At 39.2% G+C, this 24,903-nt stretch overlaps 2 protein-coding genes and 1 long non-coding RNA gene across 6 annotated transcripts in view; 1 reads left to right on the forward strand and 2 right to left on the reverse strand.

Moving 5' to 3' along the window:
• Positions 1-24,903, reverse strand: part of Tg (transglutaminase) — a 519,386-nt gene that overhangs the window by 346,106 nt on the left and 148,377 nt on the right. The window lies entirely within an intron of this gene.
• LOC124210645 (uncharacterized) lies at positions 6,810-7,983 on the forward strand. The gene is made up of 4 exons (XR_006881276.2): positions 6,810-6,894; positions 6,993-7,178; positions 7,279-7,538; positions 7,849-7,983. It is a non-coding gene; the product is annotated as an uncharacterized lncRNA (long non-coding RNA).
• LOC124210641 (uncharacterized) lies at positions 8,407-10,305 on the reverse strand. 2 transcript variants are annotated; one of them, XM_046608808.2, is made up of 4 exons: positions 10,066-10,305; positions 9,844-9,984; positions 9,486-9,753; positions 8,407-8,944 (listed from the first exon to the last, which is right to left on the reverse strand). In XM_046608808.2, exons 1-4 carry the CDS (start codon positions 10,266-10,268, stop codon positions 8,882-8,884), a joined length of 675 nt encoding a protein of 224 aa, XP_046464764.1. In that variant the 5' UTR covers positions 10,269-10,305; the 3' UTR covers positions 8,407-8,881. The 2 variants fall into 2 exon arrangements, 1 of the variants encoding a protein (XP_046464764.1); XR_011176717.1 differs by lacking the exon at positions 8,407-8,944 and adding an exon at positions 9,307-9,402.

Genomic DNA, 24,903 nt, shown 5'->3' on the forward strand with positions numbered 1-24,903 from the left:
ATGTAGCCAAAATTAAAAGAAGAAAAAAATGATGCAAACAACTAAAATAGTTTTAAAATGGCACGCAAAAAGAAGAACTACAATGAAACGATATAGCGGACTATCTTTTAACGTTTTGTTGCTATACCCTGCGATTGTTGGGTGAATTCGGCGGCAGTGGTAGGGGCGGTGAAGGCGGATGCTGCGTGGGTCCATTTCCGGATTTTTTTTCCGTAATTGAATATGTATACCTACTTGTGGCTAGCTTCAACCAGTCTTTTATCGCATTTTCTATAATTAAATCTGAAGATTCGACTGGATTATCTTTACACGCCAATTTTGCAGCCTCTGAAACAAGATGTGAAAAAAAATTGTTCATAATCTGGTGGCTCAATTATGTGCACTAATAGACATCATTTCTACTCAACGCAGCAGAACCACTCACAATCACAAGTTCAGAGTTAATTATGCCAAAGTGCACGAAAAGGCTTATTCAGTTATCCTTGAATTATTTGTTGGAGAGTGAACAACGGAGATTAAGAATAACAAATGAGTGAAAAGAATCTAATGCAGTTATAAAGCATTAAAACAAGCAAAATATTATATACATGTTTCCACCACATCGTGCAAAAAGAAGGCAGCAGCAGTACCTTACGAAATTTAATTGTAATAAACTGATTAGGTACAGGATTCCGATCGTGAGGAGTTTATACTGTTGGAAAGCTGAATTCACCATTTGCCTATTATATGTGTGTGAATGTCTTATTTTTCCAATCTTCTATCTCTAAGCTCTGAAAAGGACGTATTGTGGAACCGCTGAGTCTACACCATCGAAGATTAAAGGTTATTCTTTTTCGATGTCAAAATAGTCATGCTATTATTGGAAAATGATCATGAATACTTGTATCAACGTTGACTGAACATGAGTTGTAAGATAACATTTGAATGAGGATGAAAATCAAAATTCTATTCGAATTGAATTGATTTTCTCAGTATTACTGCTTTGCAAGGACACTATGCAATTCTAGGGCATAACCTCTCATGAAGTAAAAGTCGTGCTAAATGTAAATAGTTCATAATAATAAATCGAGTCAATACGTATTAAACGGTGCTTATTTCATTGGAATTCGACATATAGCTGGAAATAGCTGCGCTTTCGGCTTACTTGCCTTACATTCTCCATTTCAAACACTATTGTTCACGATTTGATTCAACATTTTTTGATAATTTTTTTTCATAGTTTCAAATGTTGTAGGCTTAGATCGAAGGAGCATCAGTTAATATTCAAAAATGTTGAATTACTTGAGAGGTGTTAGCATATGCGCTCTTGCCTGAAATAAAATATATATTGCCTGAAATGGGGGTCGAATAGAATATTAAATAAAAAGCACAAGTTTATTAATGATGATTGAAAAAATTAGTATTAAGAAATTTGTATCCCAACCAGTATAATGCAGGTCGTTGAATAGACGTGAAATAAACCAATTTTCCCACGAGGTACCGTATAATACGCGTCTATTCGACGCATTACTGTACGAGCGAACGAATTCCCGCGAACAAGATAACAAAATGTCTCTTCTTGAAACTTCGATAGAAATGCCTATTTTCAGCATTGAGACAATGTATTTTTTATTCACCGATTGTTTTTTTCAACAATAATTTTGCAAATAAGGGTCGAGTATTTCGAACGCGCCAGGCACTACGTACACGCTAGAAAAAAAAGAAAAAAAATCTGTTCCAAACATGGTTTTCAACCAACTGTAATTCTAATTATTTCGGAAAACATACTATTTGTTTCCTGTTGTTCCAAAAAAATTCATCGTCCATGTTAATATATCGCGGGATCGACATCAAGACCGTTGAATAGACGTGAAATAAACCATTTTTTCGACGAGGTACCGTTTAATATGCGTCTATTCGACGCATTACTGTAGAAAGTAACGAATTCCCGTGAACAAGAGAAAGCAAATGTCCCTTCTTGAAAGTTTGATAGAAATGCTTATTTTCTACGTCTCTATACTATGCGTCTTTTTATTCGAGAGAATAACCTCTTGCTTCTCTCATTCAAGATAAAGCAATACAACAGCAAGTTATATTTCCATAATTATCCTGAATAGAAAGAGCGTGATAAGAATAATAATAATTATAATGAAGCCACGTACTTACGGAGAAAAGGTTGGCAGAAATTGCTTTACAGAGACGCTCCAACGATGTGATACACTTCCCAGACGGAAGTACACTGAGAGCACGTGAGGCAATCGCGTACAGCGCCCCCCCTCCATCGCACCTTGCTCACTACCGAGGCCCGCCGTCAACGGCCTGTTGAACCCAGAAGCGTTGCCGAATCTTCACGGACGTTCACGATGCGGATAGATTTTACTTATTTGATCATTATTCGCCCGTTCAACGACAGCAGCGCCATAGTCGGGAGCAGAATCGAATCCTAATACTTTAATCTGTGCAGTATCATCACGAGTGTCGAAATTATTTGTACTGAAAACGGTTTTCAAATTTCTAATAATCAAGGGGATGATTTTGTAGCGAAAAAAATACACATCATTGTATAACAACTCAATGGACTGTTTGGTCCCAGGCCAGTGTCATGGCACTGTCTGGATTTTCAAACTGGAAGAGAATGTCGGCTCGGAAAACATCATTCGATTCAATACACATAAGTATTATACATCGGTTTCCAACATTCTTCAATTTATTATCAGTGTACTATTGTAAGTCATAAAAACAACTTTCTACGTATGTTTGTTCTTCTTTTTTCTGAGATACGATAGCTCATATATTATGAAATTTTGAATGAAACTTATGTGATTCCTTACTTTACATTACCCAGAAAGCTCAAAGTTGTCTGAAAGATGTCTGAAAGATAACAAATTTTTCGACAAGTCGTCTTTTAGCGAAAGCGTTAAGTCACCTAAAAGATGACGAAGAGATGTCTTATGACCCACTTTTTAACGTCTTTTAGCCATGCCTAGAAGACATCTTGTAGCCAAATCTATAAAATGTTTTTTAGGCATGGCTAAAAGACGTTGTTTCGTCGCCTTTTATGCGATTATGTGTTTTCGGTAAATGTGAAATAAATGTCGTCAACCAAAATTGGTCAGATACAGATTTTATTATCCAGCATAGAACTTGGACGCATTCTATAATATTATTTAAAAGATTAAATTTGAGATATAAACTCAAATCAACCTTATATCTAAATATGTATCACATCAAAACATCTCACCTTATAAACTCTAGATTAATTAACCTATCTAATTAATACATATCACAGTAGAGATCGAAACAAAATATAAAATTATGTTGCACGTTCAGATTTCAGGTGATACCGATATCTGTTCCCTAGTCGGCAATATTCAATTCTTTTCGGGTAATTGTATCTGATAACTTTTTTCAACCGACATAATAGAAATGAGAAGAGGTTATGTGGATTTGATAGATCATACCCTACATGCATCAATTGATTATATGTAGCACTCGATAATCACATATCGGATATTGAATAATGAACAAAAGTTATTTAATCATATGTTCAACTAGTTTTATAATAATCTAACTTACTTTTTCTCCAGCTCACGAAATCACGTGCACATCAATCACGCGCACTTCGTATAACGAGTTATCAAGCAGCCATCTTGCAATCTTTGCTTAACCACACGCTGCAGTTGGCGCTAGCTGACTTATCTTCTGAAAGACGTCTTTTAGACAGCTTCTCGTCAAGTTGACAAAAGTCATCCTGGAATAGACATCTTTCAGTCGACTATAATTATTATGTCCATTAGACATTTTCAAATCGACGTCGTTGAGTCAACTACGATTATTCGTCTTTTGAAAGACATCTATTAGACATCATTTCGCCTTGCCGAAAAGACGACTTCGTCAAGATACCTTTTCGTCATCTTTAGGACCTATGCCCTAAAAAAAAGTGCCTAGATACAATGACGAAAAACGCAATCAAAATATTTTCGCAAGTCTTCGACCAGAACGTATCTGAAGTATATAAATTAAAAACTTGAAAAAAAACCTCAACCTTTTAATATCCAAAAAAAAAAAAGAAAAATCTTACAAAATATAACAAAATTTAAAACACCTATTACAAGAGGATGGAGATTTCATAACTTTGAAAGATGAATAATAAGAATGAAAAAAAATTATAAAAAAACCAGCTAGCATATAACTATGAATTTAATATAATACATTCACTCCTTTACATTCTCTGGAGTAGTTGGTTCTAAAAAAAAATATATAAAATATAATAAAAAATTCAAAAAATTCGTGAAATAAACGGGTTTCGGGGAAAATTGGTAACTAAAAGTTGTTTGGCTTGCTGATAACGAACGTCAGGCTAGATTTGCAAAAAATGTAGTGGCAGATTCAGTATGGCGGAGGTCTAAAATCCAAAACTCCTCAGATTCTCATGGGATATGGTATCAAAGGGTTTTTAAGTCGCACTGATCACGGATTTGACGTTGGACTTCCCAAATTCAATTTGAATAATATGGAATATCCTCAGCGTGAGAGTGTGTGAAAGTGGGAAGTTCGAAGAACGTACTTATACGGTACAACGAGTAGTCCGCGAATTTCAGGCTTGTCTTTCAACGCTTACTCACCGTCTCAGGAACCACGGATTACAATCCGTTCAAGAGAACGCATTTCATACGTTTACCCGATACTCTAGAAAACCGTTTTTCATTCACGTTTCTATTCTCATGTTTAATCGGCATTCATCACGTTTTCTCTACCATCTATTAAACGCATCGAGTAAACGTATGCGACCGGTATAAAGTTTACTTTTTTTCAACGTGTACCAATTGTCACAGGAACCACGGATTACAATCCCGACAAGACGACGCATTTTATACGTTTACCTGATACTCTAGAAAACCGTTTCGCATCAACGTTTCTATTCTCATGTTTAATTGGCATTCATCACGTTTCCTCTACCATCTATTCAACGCATCGAATAAACGTTTGTGACCGGTATAAAATTTACTTTCCTTCAACGTTTATCGATTGTCTCAGAAACCACGATTTATATTCCTCACACGGAAACGTAGTTTATTTGTTAACTTGATACAAGTAAAAGACGTTTGTCGACTTACGCTGACTATTCGTTTAAATCGGGTATTATCTACGTTGATAAGACGGAATTTAATTGCGATAAAATAAACATCTAATGAGTGTGTTCTTTGAAATAGTATTATTCGAGTAATATTTGTTGAGCAAAAATACACCTACAATATACGTATTCCTGGAACGTACATTATACGTTTGTTTAAGAACCGTATATAAGAAACGACTATTTTTTATACCTATACCAAATATATACTGTTGAAACGGATTTTTAACGTTTGATTGACGGTCCTGTTCTTAGTGGGGTGTTTCTCGTTTAAAGTCTGAAACAAGACTGTTTTTGCAATAATGTTGGTTGACGCAACCTTATTCTTTTGAAAGACATAAGAGGTTTATAAACGTCTTTTATCTATGCTGACTACTAAATCATTAAAGAGGGGGCAAAACGGGTGATTTTACCCTTTGTAACACTACTCCCCCCCGAGGAAAAGAGTCGTCCCGACTCGGGAAAGGTAAAAACAATTATAAAAGTGATCTAGCAGTCAGTGCTCAAAGGTGAGTTGGAGCTGTGGCTCTAAAAATTTAAGAACTCCCTTTTTTACTATCTGGCATTTGCCCACAGTCTCAAGGTGAACCACAGAAAACCTTGAGCAGATAGTTGAGCGTTAAATAATTTCAAAAATTTATGTACCTTGTTTTTTACAAAGGTAAGTGTTATCTAGTGTCGTGTGGCTTCATGAATTTGAAGACATCAAAATCATCCGGATCGTCGTCGAAAAGAAAATTCATTCCTCTTCAGGGAAAATAGTGCGGTGAAACAAACACAGATGAGTACGACGAGGCGGGAAACCATAACTGGAAGAACTCTGGGTCCTTGACAACGTAAAGGTTGATTCCCTCTGAGAACCGGCACAGGAAACAGGAAAAAGGAATGGGTGACTGAATCCAAGACTTCTTCAGAAACAGCACACCCTAGAGTTTGGAGGACAAATGTGAGTGGTGGTATAACAATTCAAATTCACTAAGTGAATTTGGGAGAATACACGAACAAAATAAATTAAATATGTATTCAAAAGAAAAGAAACGATCTTATCTGAATCATTTCTGCGTCCTTCTTCAAAATAAGACCACCAGTCATCTTCAGGAATCAGGGAAAGATTGGATGGAAAAAGGCTGTGTCAAGTAACCTGAAAAAGTACTCGCAAAAACTGACACTTAAGGTTAATAAAATGTGAAAATCAAGCAATCGCTCATCGACCTCGAAAATAATCATGGCTCTTTTCACATTAATAAACCAAAGCCTATCTGACACAAAACTTGATTCAAAAGAAGAAGTTTCTAGAAAGAAACAATCGAAGAAAACAAATTTCAAATTGATTAGCAACTCAGAAATAACAAATCATTATGAGTGCGTTCCACTAAGCGTTCACAACGATCAAAATGCTCCTTTAGCCGTTCCACATAACGACCGCGGTCGTTGTGGTCGCGGCGAAAACGTCACTCATGACGTCATGACTAACGCTCACGCGAAGCTCACAACGACCCATCTCAAAAGGTGGGTCGGAGTGAGCGTTGAAAAAGTCAGCGGCACTTTCAAAACTAAAAGTCACAAAAATGGCGACCGTGACATTGACACTATATAATGCGGAAAAAGATATTTTAGTAGATGTGGATGTTTCTGCAGCAGATGCTCAACGTGCATCTACAGGTAAATATAATTATATGAAACAATTCTAAAAAAATTAATTACAGCTTATAATGAATACAAATATATTCATTTTTCCTTAATTCCCAATAACATAACCTATCTTTATGAATGAAAACTAAGTGAGCTGATGTTTAGAAATTTTGTGATTTTTTTTTATTTAAAAAACTATGACAAATATTACAAACATTCACTCATGAAAATTTTATCTTTATTATAGATGCAGAATTTGCGACACGACTTTTCAATAAAGCTTTAAAAGAACAACCACAAGCATCAACGTCTGTTGATCTTACTGATGAAAATCTTCAATTTTCTGAGGCTGACACAGATCAATTTATTGATCAAGAATTCCTCACTACAGAAGATACTGTTTATTCCAACTCTGAAACTCAAGAAAGCGAAGGTATTCATAAACAATGATCAATTGTATAATTATCTTCATTATTACATGTAGTATGTAACGGAGTTAATTAACTTTGTAATTGCATTTGTTTATATTTCAGCTTCTTTGTATAGGTGGAGCACGCCTTGTGTTTTGTTATTATTAGAGTCTTATAGAGCATTGGAAAAAGATTTTTATAGTGGAAAAATATCCCAAAAGAAAATTTGGGAAAAAGTTGCCAAAGAATTGAAGGTAAAAGGACATGATGTAACTGGACCACAATGTTCTTCAAAGCTACGAAGCTTAAAAAAAACTTACAAATCTATTAAAGATCATAATAATAAATCAGGAAATGACAGAAGGACTTGGCAGTTTTTTGATGTTCGTATAAATTCTTTAATAGTATTCTTAGCTTTAAAATGTAGCGAATTTTTTAATAATAATACAGACATTATTTCTTTCCAATCGTCGTAATGTATCATTAACTGTTATTAGATAATGGAAGAGATTTTTTCCAAAAAAGCTTGGTGTGATCCAGTTGCCGTTGCATCTTCTACGGGTTTATCAAAAAAATCATTAGAAACTAATGATAGTATGGGAGGATCTGATAGTGGATGTTCAATAAGTAGGTTAATTCCGTCTGAAAGCTTTGTTTCAATAAAATATTGGAAAAAATGGAATTTCATTTCAGAATCAAAGAAGACACCAGTTGCCACTTTATTAGGAAAAAGACTGAAGCAAAAAGAAGAACACGAAGCACAGAAAAATAAAAGACACAAAGAGCGAATGGAAATGGATGAAAAATTTCTCAACGTTCTAGAAAAATTAGCTAATAAATAATGAAAAATTTTAAATACTCCTTATAAATAAGTTTCAATATTTTTAAATTCTATTGAAAAAAAAAAATTTTAAAGCATTAAATTATACGTACAAACTAGATTATATCCTTTGTACTATTATTTAGTATTTTTTTTTATTAAAAACCAAAAAGTACATTTAATGTTATAATAATTCCTTAATAATAAGTTTTAATATTTTTAAATTCAATTGAAAAAAAAGTTTTAAACCATCAAATTCTACGTACAAACCACATTATAACCTTTTCACGATTATTTAGTATTTTTTTTTATTAAAAACCAAAAAATACATTTTATGTTATTATAATTAATAAAGTTTCATATTTACAAAATTCAATTTTGTACAATTTTTATGTTGAATTTTTGTTATTGACTTAAGATTATTATGGTATTAACAAATTTTTTGGAAAATTTGAAATTTTCATATTCCGTGAAAATATTTTTTTTTCTTTGAAAAAATTTTCAACTGCCAAAGAAACTTTCATTACATTCTCATGATTTTAAGTGCTAAGGAATTATCATCCCGAACGGAAACATAGTTTACAATTAATCATCATAATTATTACAAAGAATTCATTATAATATCTCTTTTCAAAATTCCTGCATTACGTCTTACTTCGCGTGAATTATTACCATTATTTTCGTCATTAGGTTTGGGTATAGTGATAATAGTTATTTCATCTTCTCGTAAAATACAGATATTATGAATAACGCAACATGCGACAATATACTCTGCCATTAAATCGACTCTTGCCATTGGTAGACAATTTAATAAGCTCCTCATTCGTCCTTTCAATAATCCGATGCATCTTTCAACAGTAACTCGAGCAGCTGATTGACGATAATTATATTTTTTCTGCTTCTCACTTAAATGTCCATTATCTCGATAAGGAGTAAGTAAGGGCTGATGTATTTCATAAGCAGAATCACCTAAAATATGACTGTCTTCAGGAAATGCATTGTCATCGTTCAAGTATAGTATCCGTCAAACTTCTTGGACAAACGACCTTGAATGCGCAAAAACGAAAAATAGGTCTCTTTGGTGGTGCGGTGCGGGACGCGGAGGCGGGGCGCGCTCTGATTGGTTGGTCAGTTGACGCTTGCCTCTAGCGCATCGTTAACGTCCCGCTGGTCTCTTGTGTACACTCGCGTTCAGTGATTATATTAGCTAACGCAATCATGAAAAATTGTGTTTTTCATTGATATATTATTTTTGCACGTAAGTGTACGATGCGCAAACTTTCCCCCACCACCTCGCGCGATGGCCAAGAAGTTTGACGGGTACTGTACTCTGCAACTTCTGACAAACGAAAAACTCTTTGATCATGAACAGATCCTGGATTTCCAGCATAACAATGGGTTATCAGAGCCTTGTGGTCACATACCAGCTACAAAACAAACTTAACTCCTTGTAAATCTATTAAATTATATACCAAAATTAATATACTTAAATGTAATAGTAATTAAATACCTGTAGTTGAACAGAATGGAATCCTTTCCGATTGTCATAATCTACTGGATTTTGTTCTGGAGCATTTATACGAATGTGAGTCCCATCAATGGCTCCTATTGTTTTAGGAAAACCACTTGCTCTCTCAAATCCACGCATTACTTCAATAGCACCATCTCCCGTAGGCCATTGTATAAATCTTGAGGCTCTTCTGAATAAAGCATGACAAACTCGACGTACAGCCCTTACGGCAGTAGCTCGTCCTACGTTAAATCTGTCGCAGACGGATCTACCATAAAATTAAAAGGCCAAATTTTAGTAACATACTTCTGAACTGTGCTACATCAGACTAAGTAGTTTATTTCTAAAATGATGTAACCTGTGAGAATCTGTTGTAGCCATTTTCCAAATAGCAATCATCAATTGATGATAGGAGGAAATTGTAGGGCATCCAGGAACGTGTCGAACTAAATCTTCTCGTATTAAGTCATGTAAATAATTAAATGTATTTCTTGAAAGTCTAAAAATAACAACATAAACCTACATAAGATAAATTTTCTTAATTTACTATGTTATAGGTATGCGATAGGAAACCATTTACCTGAAATGACTTTTGAATTCATCATCTGAATAACGATAAACTACGTTATCGTAATCAATAATACGTGGTCGAAGTTTTCTTTTTTCACAATCATATTTTTGTAAAATTGTAGACCATTCTTCATCTGAACTGGATGAACTACTACTTTCTGGAGCATTATTACGACGCATTACTAAATATCCAACTGTTGCCGTCAAAGACATTTTAATAATATTTGAACGTAAGTTAATTAAATACAACCCTGATTAACAGTGTAATCAATAATTATTTGAGTTTATTTTTAAGGCTTACAGATTAAAACTTAACCTCTTCAATATTTTGTTTTCTTTTCACTAGCTCGCCATTTGTATTATTTACCTCCACGCTCAAAACGAACCATAATCTATTCCACTTGGGTTTATGACAGTAACGCTCGCAGGCAAGTGGAACGGGAAAAACTGTGGTCGTGAGCGTGATCGTTGTGAACGCTTAGTGGAACGCACCCTATAAGAAAAGTAGTCATTGAAGACAGTTCTTTTCCGAATCTAGAGATGGATACAAAAGAGCACACCTACATAAATGCGGCAATGTTGGCCAAAGCATTCCTCCACGAGAATGCAGCAGAACTCACCGAAATGGAAACTTTAAACTATTTCAACTCTCTGTGGAGAGAAATCTCCTGCGGACAACTGAACGCAGTTTCAGAAAAAGGGAAAAACGGCTACCTATGTCAAAGCTGCTTTGACTCACAGTGAGTACATCATATCGAGTAACACAAATAAATTATAAGAGAATAATTTTTGTTTAAATCATTTCTTTAGCTCTAAACCCGAATTTCTTCAACACGAAGTCTCCCTTCATTTAACCTTCTTCGAAAAAGCACTATGTCGTTTGTGCAAGCAAAGTCTCTACGATATAGTGAAAAAGGCAGAAGGATGCGAGGGATATGACGATGTGAAAGAAGAATTGAAGAAAATTTTGAATATTGCTCGTTATTTCCCTTTAATGTAATTTAATTTCAAAAATTAAGTTTTAGTTAATAAAGTTTTTTGTTGACTAAATTTTTTTTTTTTTTTTAAGAATAAAATTCTTTCAGTATTAAATTCAAAGGTTTAACTTTGTCCGTGTGTCATTGCAAGACGGAAACTAGAATAAATTTGGTCGGCTGTGGATTCTGCATTGATAACCAAAACAGGAGCCGATAAAGAAGAAAAGGTTTGTTTTACTAGCCAATCTTCATGAACCTCATGAATAGTTCTGAGTAGCTCTGAAGTAAAAAAAACTCGATTCTTCCTCACGAGAACGGGAACTAACTCGAGCAAAAGAAGTTTCTGGGGAAACTCGCAAATAAACAATCAAATCTACTCTGAGCTCAGACGAGCGAATGAGAAGATCGAAATTTTTCATCAATAAATGAGATTCGAAGTCACGAAAATTACCCAACCTTCGACGAGCTTCTACAAAACAATTGCTACTGAATATCGATCTTTCCATCACCTTTACAGGTAATGAAGTTGTCTGAAGATGTCTTTCTAACATAACCATTTGAGCGAAATGCTGAAAATAATAGCAATAACGATCTGAGTCCTGATACATCAAATCTAGAAGATTAATTCCAGCTACATCTCGATATTCCTCAAGAGGTTCTAAAAGTGTACAGACCTGGCGATCTGCTAAAAACCTCTTGGTGAAAGTTGTTTTTCCGCATCCGATATTTCCTTCAATAATAATCGTAAGCGGTCGAGTTTTACTCAAATGAATTCCGAAAGGTAAATTCTTCTCCCAATCGATGACCGACTGTAAAGAAGGCCAAATCGATCACAGTCGTCAAGGGTGTTCGTTTGAAGATCTAACCTCGAAGGAAGTTCCTGGTCTTGAGGAGACTGTTCCAGGTTGATCTTCTTCAAATGGAGCAAGACGATCCAAGTGAACCACTTTTTGACGCGAATAAGAAGATCTTCGGATTCTATAAACAACATCATTTATTCGGTTAACCACTAAGTAAGGGCCTTCCCAATTTCTTTGTAGCTTTGGACATCGTCCTTTCTGTCTTCGAGGTTGAAAGAGCCAGACAGAATCTCCAGGATTAAATTTTAAATCTCTGGCTCGAATATCATAACGAGTTTTTAATTTATCTGAAGCCATAGAAATTCTATTTCTAGCAAAGTGATGAATTTCTTCTAAACGTTGTTGTAATGAAAAGGCATAATCTGTTTGATGCTGTCTTTGCACAGGAACAAGGCCTTTCTCTAAATCTGACGAAAGTCGAAGATTTCTTCTAGTAAGCATGAGGGCTGGCGTCTGTTTCGTCGTCTCGTGAATCGCAGATCTGTAAGATAAGAGGAAGAAAGGGATCCAGGAGTCCCAGTCTCTCTGATTCTGCTCTACGAAGGACGACAAATATTGTAGCAAAGTCCGATTCAGACGCTCTATCATGCCGTCAGATTGCGGATGCAAAGGAGTTGTACGAGTTTTCCTAACCCCTAAAATCTGAGTAACCTCTTTCATTAAGGTTGACTCAAAATTTCGGCCTTGATCAGTATGAAGTTCTAGAGGAACTCCGTGTCTACAAATAAATTCTTTAACGAATGCCTGTGCTACAGTAGAGACTTCTTGATCAGCGAGAGGAACCACTTAAGGCCACTTAGTAAAATAATCAGCAATAACCAAAGCATATTTATTTCCAGAATGGGTTATCGGGAGAGGTCCAAGAATGTCCATCGCTATTTTTTCAAATGGAGCTCCCACGTTGTAAATTTGAAGAGAGCTTTGTCCCTTCGCTCGAGGTCCTTTCTTTGCCGTGCAGATTCGACATCTTCGACACCAATCTTCAACGTTCATCCAGCAACGGGGCCAAAAGTAGAAGCTGCGAATTCTGCCCAGAGTTTTATTTAAAGCGAAGTGTCCGCCTGCAGGAGAATCATGATAAAGAGCAAGAATCTCTGGAACTCGTGACCTGGGAACCAAAAGTTGCCACCTGATTTCTTTCAAGTCTGCAGATTCCCATTTTCGGTATAAAATTCCATCAATTAAAAGGATAGAGTCCCATTGAGCCCAATAAATTTTCAAATCTGGCTCGACTAAAGATATATCCTGCCAGTCCGGGCGAGTTTCTGCTTCTTTCCACGACTTCACTCGATTCAAAGTGTCGTCCTCTTGTTGCGATTTTCTCCATTCCTCCTGGTTATTTTTGAAAGAAATCTTCCGTATTATAAGAGAGGGGTCACGATTTTTCTCTAATCGTGCACACTGTTTACACTCTGGCATTTCCGCGCAGGGTCTTCGAGAGAGAGCATCGGCGTTTCCATGATGAATTCCTGCTCGATGACGAATATCAAAATCGTACTGACCGAGCCTTTCTAACCATCTAGCTACCTGACCTTCGGGAGATTTGAACGAAAGTAGCCACCTGAGAGAAGCATGATCTGTACGTATCAAAAATCTCCTACCGTACAGATAATGGTGAAAATGTACTACGGTCTCAACGACAGCTAAAAGCTCTCTACGAGTGACACAATAATTCCTCTCGGTTTTACTCAAAACTCTGCTGAAATAGCTTATCACTCTCTCTTGACCTCCCTGAATTTGTGACAGAACCCCGCCTATTCCTGAAAGAGATGCATCCGTATCTAAAATAAAAGGAATTTCGACCTCTGGATAAGCTAAAATCGGCGAAGAAATAAGATTTTCCTTTAATTTCTTGAAAGCCTCTTCGCATTCCGGGGTCCGGTCAAAAGGAATCTTGATTCCGGTCAAGTGATGGAGAGGTTTAGCTATACTAGCGAAACCTTTTACAAATCTTCCGTAATACGTACAAAGGCCTAAAAAGCTTTGAATTTGTTCTTTATTCTTAGGTGTCGGCCAAGAAGAAACCTTCTCTATTTTGGATGGGTCGGTCTTCACACCTTGTGCTGAAACGATATGTCCAAGGAAGCCCACTTCTTTCTGGAACAGATGGCATTTTTTCGGGCTCATTTTCAAACCTGCTTGCTTCAGCCTAGCGAAAACTTGTCTGAGATTTTGAACTTCTTCTTCAAAGTTCTTGCCAAAAACGATTATATCTTATAAACGATTCTGGGTAGAGGGTAAGAATCTTTCTTCGTTATATCGTTCAGCTTCCTGTAATCGATACAAAATCGTTTGGATCCGTCCTTTTTGTTAACAAGGACGATTGGTGAGGCCCAGGGACTAGACGATGGTTGAATCACATCGTTCTTTAGCATGTCTTCCACAAGCTTCTTCACCTCTTCTCGGGCGTTGAGAGCAAGTCTTCGTGGAGCTTGTTTTATTGGCGAACTCTCTCCGACGTCGATCTTGTGCTTGACAGAAGTACATCGGCCCTCATCACCACTATCTTTGGCGAAAGAATCTATAAATTCTAGCAAAAGAGATTTAAACGATTCTACCTGAGCTGAATTTAACGAAATCGAAGATTTCTCAACAAGGCTCTGTAAATGTGAAGGGAAATGTTGTTGCAAATCATCCTTTGAAAGTTCTATTTCCCGAATTCTAGGAGAAGTCCAGTAAATTCCATTTCTATTTGTACAAAGAGTTATTTCGCGATTGTTTGAAGCTAGTGAATTTCTCTTAGTCGAGATAACACAGTTATGAGCTGTAAGAAAGTCTATTCCCAAAATACCTTCATCCTCTATATCTGCTATAAAAACCTTATGCGGAGAGTCGATACACCCAAAAAAGTTAATTTGGACAGTAACCTGTCTCAAAACCGGGGTCGTCTCTCCAGTGGCTGTTCGCAGAGATAAAGAGGGAACAATCTGGTCATCGGATTTAAAGAGATCCGATCGAACTACGGTTACTTCCGCGCCGGTGTCTATTACCCTTATTCTCTAAGAGGGCTTACACTCCTAACAATCTCCGATGATTTTCGCCCCGACAAATCATCTGTAATTACTTTTTGGGTGAGTTCCTGTTGAAGAACTCAACTGAGGATTTGCTTCCCCTATTTCTATATTTTTCTTACGCCAGTTATAAGAGTTTGAATTCAAGCCTTGCATCGGTTCTCTACTAATTTTTTCAATTAGAAAACAATGATTGGCGTCGTGGCCTGTTTTTTTACAAAACATACAAGTCAAGCCGGTTTGACTTGTCATGACCGCGTTCTTAATTGCACGTTCGTTTTTCTGGTTTTGAAAAGAACCTCGATTTCTTGGTTTAAAATTACTATTGTTATTTTTATTTCTATAATTTTGAGGTTTTGGCTCCTCCGAGTGTTCAAAACTTCGTCTTTCTGAGGTGCTTTTGGACACCTCAATCCGACGAAGCTTGTTCAACCCAAAATATTGTTTTCTCATTGCCTCCACCTCGAGGGCTTTGGCCGTTGCCTCCCGCAGGGAAGTGAGACCCGATGTCCCAACGGCCCTTTTAATTTCTGGATCATTGATTGCATTTAAGAAAGCTTGTGTTGCTAATAAATTACGAGACGGCTCGTGATCTGGCAAAGCTATACGAGAAAGCCGTTCAATATCTTGACTAAGAGACGCGAGGTCTTTGTCTTGTCCTTGTCTTCCAGTCTGTAATTGAGCCGTGTACAGTTTCGTCAAGTGGTCATTTCCGTATCTCAATTCAAGTGCAGAGCTAAGTTTCTCATAGTCGGAAATTTCTTCCTCAAACAATGCCGTTAAAACATTCAAAGCCGGCGTTCGAAGACAAGAGGCAAGACTGTGGGCCCTCATGGCGGAGTCTCACTGGTTATGTTTTGCAATCGTATTCAACTGGCGTTCATAATCTGCCCATGAAATCTTTCCATCAAAAATTGGCGGTTTTAAAGGATAAAAAGGTTTCTCGTTAATTTGAGAAGCAACCCCAGGAAATATTGTATTATTTAATTGGCTCAAATGGCAATAACGAGGCTGAACGTGAGGCAAAGGCTCGGAAAAGTCAACCTCATTATTAACTGTTACTCTACCAATTGGGGATTCATCTATTCCCCTAATAAAAGGCACAGATCTTGAGTCTCGTACATCCTGGAACTGTCCTGGATGTTGGACCTGTCGAACAACGGGAACGGGAACAGGAGAGGGAACAGGAGAGGGAAGCGGAGTAACGACTCTGGAACCTCGTGGGGTGACAACCGGTTCTCCTGAGCCATTCACCTGATAAACAGCCTGAAGAGCTGCCACAGTCGTCCGGAGTAGTTCGTGTAGACTAGTCTCGGAACGCTCTTGAGCTTCTCTATCTAGCCTCTGCTGTTCTCGTTGCTCTTGAAGCAACTGGACAAGTTGTTGTTGTTGTTGAGTAGCCGTATCCAGAAGCTGCCGTTGATGTCGTTCGGCGGCTTCTTGTTGTTGGCTCATAATCTTTAGTAGGTCGATTTGTGAGACTGAGACCATCGTAGGGACAGGTAAAGAGTCCACTGAAGGTGCACAAATTGTCTCGGGAACTCGCGGATTTTCCGTGATGGAATGTTCTTCTCCGCCACTTTCCCGACGACGAGAACGTGTCAAACGACTGTTGCTCATAGTTTATTTCACGCACTGAATTGACTTAATTGAAAAGAAACTCAAGATCCCGCTTCTGACACCAATGTAACGTACTTTGACGTTACGGAAAATAAATATGGATCCGCGAGTTCAATTATCAAGTCAAAAGAAATCAAGAGCGTGAATAAAATGTTGTGAAAATGCTTTAATGCAAGATATGTGTTTCTCGTTTAAAGTCTGAAACAAGGCTGTTTTTGCAATAATGTTGGTTGACGCAGCAACCTTATTCTTTTGAAAGACATAAGAGGTTTATAAACGTCTTTTATCTATGCTGACTACTAGATCATTAAAGAGGGGGCAAAACGGGTGATTTCACCCTTTGTAACAATATGCTTCCGTCTAATCATTTTTTCCACACACCTAATTATTCCCGCATTTGCGGAAGAAACGTTCTTATTCCTTGTTCATTTGTGAGGAGAAGTAACACTATTCTCATGCTAATGGCCTAACCACTTCTCAAGTCAATAAAGTAGCCACAATTGAGGACGTTGGTTACCGAGCTTGCGTGGGAACTTTGGCTTTCTAACAAGTAAAAAAGGGAAGGATATACATATTGTAAAGTGGCATTTCGATTAGGCCTGTCCGTTACAAGGTACTCCCTGAACCCTGGGCGGAATCCCCGGATAAGGGTTCGGAAATCGATTTGCGAAATAATCAGAGAGAGAGCGCAGAACTGGAGTTACGCACCCGGGCTTCGACAGGGACGAAATAGCGAAGTAAGAATAAGATATTGCAGGCTTTGGTTTTTATTTTTTTTTCGAGTACACCGGCCACCATCCAGCGACCAACTCCGACGCCTAAGAGATTTCGAGGCAAGGCGAAACCGCGGAGATCTCGCGGAAAGGATACCGAGGCTGCGGAGGGGGAGACAACGCAGATCCCTGCAACGCGGGAATCCAAGGCAGACGCGAATCCCGCTGGCGGCCGGCGCGCCGCAGCCTCCCCGCTCTCCCCGCCTACGCCCAACCGAGGCAACCACGGGAGACCAGCTAGCGACGAGGGAGCACCACCCCGCCCAACCCCAGGACCCCGTAGAGCTGCGCGGGAGACGACATCGCGATCTAGCCTCAAGTTCTGCGCCGCGTAGCGACGACAGGTGCGCGGCAGGTTGCGCAATCCCCAAAATCGATGACAGATCGATTGTTGCGCATTCTTAGGGTGATGACGTCACGAAGGATTAGCGTAACGAGATCGGCGTTGCGGCCATCCGAGATCACTCGAGTTCTGGCGAGCAATCTAGAAGCAAGTGTGTCGCGAAATAGTCCGTGTCCGAGTTTTGGTTCTTTTTTCTTGTCGCGCAGAAGAAGGTAGAAATCGCGAGGGGAATGGCAGCCAAGGGTCACGAGGGAGTGGGTCCATTCGTGGCATGGATGTGGAGCGGTAAGCGCTGTTAACCTTCTTGCGAGAGAATCTCGAGAGATAATTAATAAAGGCTTGCCGAGGACGGATAGCCAGTGAGGATTGGCGTTAGCGACAGTACTCGAGATTCTTTAGCCGATACATCTGCTTGGTGACCGTAGCCTGAGTTGCGCGTAAGGAAGTAGCGTTAATTTCGGCTGATCGAGGAGATCGAGTCGAGTCACGGGTTGAGCCGAGACATTATTGTCTCGAGTTTGAGTGTAACCGAATTCCGTTACACAGGGTCACTTCAACTTAGTCCGATACAGCCTCATTTCTCGTATAGGTCGCGAGCAGTCTAACGGGGAGCATTCGAATTCGCGACCGCGTCCCGCCGTCGCGGAGAAAGTTGAGCTCGGGTGCGTGCTAACAAGAATATTTTTCTGTAGAGGATAGTCGCGGGTGACGCGACGAGCCTCGTTTCCGTTTGGCTTTTGGTATAATCCGTTAGTAATAAGTTGGCGATCAGCGCCCGTAGACATAAGCAATTTTATTTCTTTTTCTTTTGTTTGATTTATTGCCGATCGCGGACAGCGTTGGCCGAGAATATGGTTCCGTTTCCGTCAAGGGGTTTAGTATTAAGTTGGCGATTAGCGCCATTCTGTAGAGGACGATCGCGGGCAGCGCAGCGGATCCTATTTTGTTTTTGGGTTATTTTTTTTTTGTGTGTAAATTAGCGGTTATGATTAGTACAGCGACTAGCGCACGTAGGCCGTAGAGGTCTTCTGGATCCATTCATTTTTTTTATTGATTATTTTGTTTGCTCTTTCTTTTTTTTTAAAGCTAAGCGTTTGCGTTTGGAATCGCGAGGAAAAACTCTCGCAGTATTGTTATTATTTTAATTTTTTTTTCTTCTGTATTATCGCTATTTGGAAATATCTTGTCTAATTTTATAATTGCTTTGTGAAATAACTTGTTGGCGTACGTGTGACGTATCTCTCTCTACCCAAAAATTACCCCTTCCCTCTCCATGGTACTGAGCTACCGAGTATATGGTCGCGGTATATCGTATTACCGATTTCGAGGCGTGTTGATCACGCCAGGCACCCAACAAATTTCGCGGTATTGTTTCAGGTTCAGGGTACGTCGTGGACGCCAATTTATTGTGTACGCGGTAAGTTCTCGGTCATCTTCTCCGAGTGACCGAGGAGCGGGAAAAGTCCACGTCACAATATACGTATTGTTACAAAGGGTGAAATCACCCGTTTTGCCCCCTCTTTAATGATCTAGTAGTCATCATAGATAAAAGACGTTTATAAACCTCTTATGTCTTTCAAAAGAATAAGGTTGCTGCGTCAACCAACATTATTGTAAAAACAGTCTTGTTTCAGACTTCAAACGAGAAACACATATTACGCAATTAAAGCATTTTCACAACATTTTATTCACGCTCTTGATTTTGACTTGTTAGTTAAACTCGCGGATCCATATTTATTTTCCGTAACGTCAAAGAACGTTACAATATATATATATCATCTGATCTGTTGGCTTGTGTTTAATTGCAATCAGCCCATCTTTGATTGCGTCTCGTACAAAATGATGTCGTACATCGATATGTTTAGTGCGCCTATGATGCTTAGCATTTTCTGCGATCCCTTTTGCACTTAGATTACCGTTATACACAGTAATTGTTTCCTTTTTACCAAAAAACTCTCCTAGTAAGTTGCGAAGGAAACAAGCTTCTTTTGTTGCATCACTTAAACCCAAGTATTTAGCTTCAGCGCTTGATAATGCTACAGTTTATTGTTTCCTGGACTCGCAGCTTATTTCACAGTTTCCAAGTTTCGTGACTAATCCTGTATATGACCTTCTGTCGGTCAAATCTTCTACCCAATCTTCGTCTACGAAGGCTTCAATGCTTTTCTCATCTTTCTCATAGACGAGTGCTAAGTTTTAAGTACCAACGAAATATCTAAGTGCTCTTTTTGCTGCTATCCAGTGTGTGTCGTCGTAAAAAGTATTGAACTGACTCAGTAAACTGGAAACATATGCGATATCTGGTCGTGCACTGCAACGAGCAGTTGTTCAAAGTCGCATCAACACCAACAATGCCCGTGACATATACAAAACATGTCAACAACTGACACAGACAGATGATAGAGACGACCATCGATAGCGACCGTGACCTGCTAGCATTCAAAATAGTAAACAAAGACGACGGACGCTGAAAAACGCATACCAGGACGACGACCCACAACAGGACACACGAATAGGGAAATGACGTCGACAGGATCATCCAACAACAGCTCCGGGAGAGTATAAGACTGGAGGACCACGAAGAGCGGTTACCAGTTGTCCGGCAAAGCGCCGAACTGCGTCACAGAGTAGACGGTTAGTCAGAGTTATTGCACGAGTTGTCCGGCAAAGCGCCGAACCGCGTCATATTGTAACGAGGTGTTTCTCATATAGAGAACGTTATCGAATTTAGCTTCACGAGATCTAGAGAGGAAATTCAAGCATAGAGCTTAGTCCGAAATTTAGTAAAGAGTATAGAAATTAGAGTCCACGATGGCCCGGGACCTCTTGAGGAAATATTGAGTAGAGCCGCGTATGTAACGTTTGAGCTGTAGGGAAATTTAGGAACAGAACCGACGAATTCTGAGATTTATCAGTTCTTTAATTTTATTTTTAATTTTGTTCTCTACGGTAATATTTTGTGAAACCTTATGTTTTGTCTACCAACAAGGATCGTTGTACTTGGATTAATCGCTATTAAACATACGTTATAGTTAAACACGTTCTCGTCTGTCTCGTTGTCAACACATTACTCGAACATATAACTTTATCTTGGAAAGGGGAGGTAAATAAAACCAACAGCCAGCCAAGGAATTCCCTGGTCTAAAAGGTTTGCGGTGTTTTGGGTCAATAACCCATAACAAAGTACAGGCAGGCGACTCTGTTTACTCCGAGTTCGTGATTAGAAGGGAGTACTGGGAAACCCGTATCTCCTCCGACTAGGTGACATACGCTTCTTTCACTTGTCTTCAGTTGAAGCAACGGCCTACAAGCCCTTGTCTTACTGAAGGGAGCAACGGACGGAGGTGCTTGTTCACAAATTGAAGGCGGCTTTGGTGATACCTAAGTCCGCGCAGTTCGATCATCGGGAGTTTTGGGTCAATAACCCATAACAAAGTATAGGCAGGCGACTCTGTTTACTCCGAGTTCGTGATTAAAAGGGAGTACTGGGAAACCCGTATCTCCGACTAGGTGATATACGCTTCTTTCACTTTTCTTCAGTTGAAGCAACGTCCGAAGAAGCCCTTGTCTTTCCAAAGGGAGCAACGGGCGAAGGTGCTCGTTCACGTTCCAAGGCAGCTTTGGTAATACTTAAGTCCGCATAGTTCAACCATCAGGGGTTTTTCGGGTCTGATAAGCTGATCCAGCTTTTACCCATGAGAGGGGGTTCCTTATAAATCTGTTAAATTTTACAAAGAATACACTAATAACGGGTTTATTACATAGGCTCTGGCCCAAGATAAACCGCACCCGTTACAGTACACACAGCCAAATATAATAATCCACCTGTCAATTGCTGATACGGGTACTGTGAATCATTTGTCGCAGCCTCTTCCAACTTAGTGTTCGATGCCACTGGCGTCGCAACAGGTTTTGCCTCCGCCATACCAAACCGAGCAAGTAAGTTTTCGACGTATTCATTTTGACTCAGACTCAGCGTCCCTTTTTCCTTATCATTGTAAGAGTTAGTAGCCCGTGCGGGCTAAGGCGGCGCCACCGCCTGGTGTGACAGGGCGAAGGCGAGAGGGGGGGAGACTTGCGGGACAGTTGCCCGTAACCGCCAGAGAGAAGAGGAGTCAAAAATATAATAAAGAGTTTTGTGAAATAAGAACCGGTGTGAGGCGACTCACTGAGTATTTATTGAACCGCCCAACGACCCTTACATTATGTACTACTTTCATACCTAAACAATCCGTTAAACATGTAACGCTAAAGTTACTTTTTAACAAATCAATTAATTTCTTTTTCTCCCTTTTGCAGTTGCTGAAAATGAAGAAATCATCAACATACAAAGCTACTGATACTAGCGTGTATTTCTTTTTCTTTATGTAAAGACAAGGTTCACATTTCGATTAAACGTAATCTATGCTTGTCACTACAGTGTGAATCTTCAGATTCCATACTCGACTAGCTTGCTTCAACCCATATATGCTTTTCTTCAGTAAACAAACTTTATCAGAATTTTGATCGTTAAACCCACTAGGTTGTTCCATGAAGATCTGTTCGTCTAGTTCACCATTCAGAAATGCTGTAGTCACGTCTAAATGTTCCATGTCCATGTCAGTTTGATTAGCAATAGCAAATAAGAGTCTGATCATCGAGTGTCTCACCACAGGTGCAAACGTTTCGTCAAAGTCAATGCCATACTTTTGGCTGTACCCACAGGCAACCAGTCGAGCTTTGTATTTTTCAAAATACCCGGAGGCCTTCTTTTTGATTTTATACACCCATTTACATTTGACAACATTATATTCTATAGGTCTATCAACTAAGTCCCAAACATTATTGTCCAACAACGACTTATATTCTGTCACCATTGCTTGTTTCCAAAAATTCGCATCTGCACACGATATGGCTTCTTGATAATTTAGAGGTTCATCGCAAAACGGATTAGACATTAAGGATACATACGACATATCATAATCGTTAGACCATTTTGGAGCACGACGTTGACGAGCAGGTCTTTCGTCGCAAGCCCTTTCAGCCACCTCGGGTTCGTTCCGTACTTCTATTATAGTCTCGTCCTTTTCTCCATCTTCCCCTGCGGTAACCATGCTCTCTGAATTGTCGACGGAACCGTCGTCCTCATCGAACGAGCTCTCGGGGTCTGATGCTTTCCCTGAACGATTACCGTCATCTTCAGCTTCATTATCACCATTGTCCTCCACAAGTTCTCCTTAAACAAGAGGTGCTGGAATTTCGTTCACAATTTGTTCATTATTTGAGTACAATTTCTCAATTTCTTGGGCAAGATCAATGTTTTTATCATTTGAGGAATCTTCCACGAATATTACACTGCGCGCTTTTATTGCTTTTCTAGGTTCTGAAGGATCAGTGAGCCTGTATCCTTTAGTGTGTTCACAATACCCTACCACTATGTAATCTTGAGATTTACTGTCGAGTTTCTTTCTGCGTTCAGCTGGTATGTGTGGATAAGCTTTGCACCCAAATACCCGCAGATCACTCACGTCGACTTTAGAGCCGGTCCAGATTTCTTCAGGCGTAGCTCCGGGAACTGCAACCGTCGGGCTTCGATTCTTGAGATACGTGGCAGTCGCCACCGCCTCTTCCCAGTAGCGCCTTTCCAGTCCAGAGTCCTTCAGTATCGATCTGGCTTTCTCCGTTATGGTCCTGTTCAATCTCTCAGCGACTCCATTCTGCTCAGGGTTGTAAGGTACCGTTGTCTCATGTATAATTCCATGTCCCCTTAGGAACCGATTAAAATCTTTGTTACAGAATTCACTACCATTATCAGTCCTCAATCTTTTTATTTTCAAATCAGTCTGATTCTCTACAAGTCTTTTGAATTCAATGAATGCACTCAATGTCTCTGATTTAGACTTGAGCAAATAGCTAAAGCTTTTTCTTGAGAAATCATCAGTGAAGGTCAGCAAATAACGCTTGCTACTCCACGAGTTCACAGACATGGGTCCGCACAAATCAGAGTGTATCAGTTCCAATTTGTTCTGCGCTCTTTTAGCCTCACCTTTAGGAAATGACTTTTTTGCTTGCTTCCCCTTAATACATGGGATGCAATCCCTTACCTGTTCATCATCATTGAAACTTATACCATCGGCGAGTCCATTCTTTAGCATGTCCATGCTCGCCTCGCTGAGATGTCCCAGCCGTCTATGCCAAACCTCCCTCGATGCCTTATTCACCGACAAGGCTGCGGATTCCCGGGTTCCCTTGGTAGCCCTATCTTCAAAAGTTGTCACAGCAACTTCTCGCGTCTGAGGGTATGGCTGCATGGATTGATCCAATCTATAGACACCGTCGACGTTGGATGCTGAAACTTTGCAGCTTTCTTTAATTTTGTAATCAGTCTTATCGTATACACGACACTTGTTTTTGTCAAACACAACTATCATGTCTGTTTCAGTCATTTTGCTCACAGACAATAAATTTGCGGCAATGTCAGGTACACATATCACATCTTTTATTGTCTTTTGAATGTCAACTTTTAGGTTAACTTTCACTTCACCTACACCATTACTTGTCAATTTTTGATTATTGGCAACAGTGATTTCTTTAGAGTCTTTATTGAAATAATTAACGAACCAGTCCTTGCGCATACTCATATGCGTTGTACAACCAGAATCGACAATCCAGTCGCTGTTGTTGACGCTGGATTTGACCATTTCACTCGAGAGCGTTGTGTGTGTTGCTTCTATACCCATAACTAATGGCTCAAACTCGGTGGGCAATCCACCCAATAATAGCACGGCGATTTCTTCATTATTCACCTTATGTCCGATGTCGGCTAGTTGTTGAGCTAATAATACTAACCCGCTGACATAATCTTCCATTGATGTGAAATCTTCATACCTCGTTCGGAGCAGTCGTCGCATCAGACTTTGTCGACGACATAAAACTTTGTCTTCGAACGCAGTTTTTAGGTTATCTCAAGCTAGTTTAGCCGTATCAGCTTCTCTGACGTGGGGGCAACACGTTGGTTGAACAGATAAACAAATCTTTGTCAATGCTTTCTGATCGCGATTTGCATCAGTATCTGTTCCCAATACGCAATCCCATAGACCATCTAGGATTAACGACATCCGCATCGTAAACTTCCAATTGTTGTAGTTTGCAGTTCCTTCCAGTTTCTCGAACGTATGTCCACTACCACCTATTATTACTGACGCAGTTATAGTCACTGTGTTAGTAGTGGCCGTGTCATCCGCGGTACACAATTTTCAGACCGATTATTGTGCTTTACAAAACA

This window comes from Neodiprion pinetum, chromosome 1 (assembly GCF_021155775.2).
Source record: "Neodiprion pinetum isolate iyNeoPine1 chromosome 1, iyNeoPine1.2, whole genome shotgun sequence".
In the NCBI taxonomy this organism is placed as follows: domain Eukaryota; kingdom Metazoa; phylum Arthropoda; class Insecta; order Hymenoptera; family Diprionidae; genus Neodiprion; species Neodiprion pinetum.

What these genes read in the sequence shown, in the direction of transcription:
- LOC124210641 (XM_046608808.2), bottom strand. Translation starts at nt 10,268, where the DNA reads ATGTCTTTGACGGCAACAGTTGGATATTTAGTAATGCGTCGTAATAAT. An exon ending in GCTACAACAGATTCTCACAG is followed by an intron (nt 9,754 to 9,843) that starts GTTACATCATTT and finishes ATTTTATGGTAG; the next exon opens with ATCCGTCTGCGACAGATTTA. An exon ending in TCCATTCTGTTCAACTACAG is followed by an intron (nt 8,945 to 9,485) that starts GTATTTAATTAC and finishes GTCATATTTTAG; the next exon opens with GTGATTCTGCTTATGAAATA.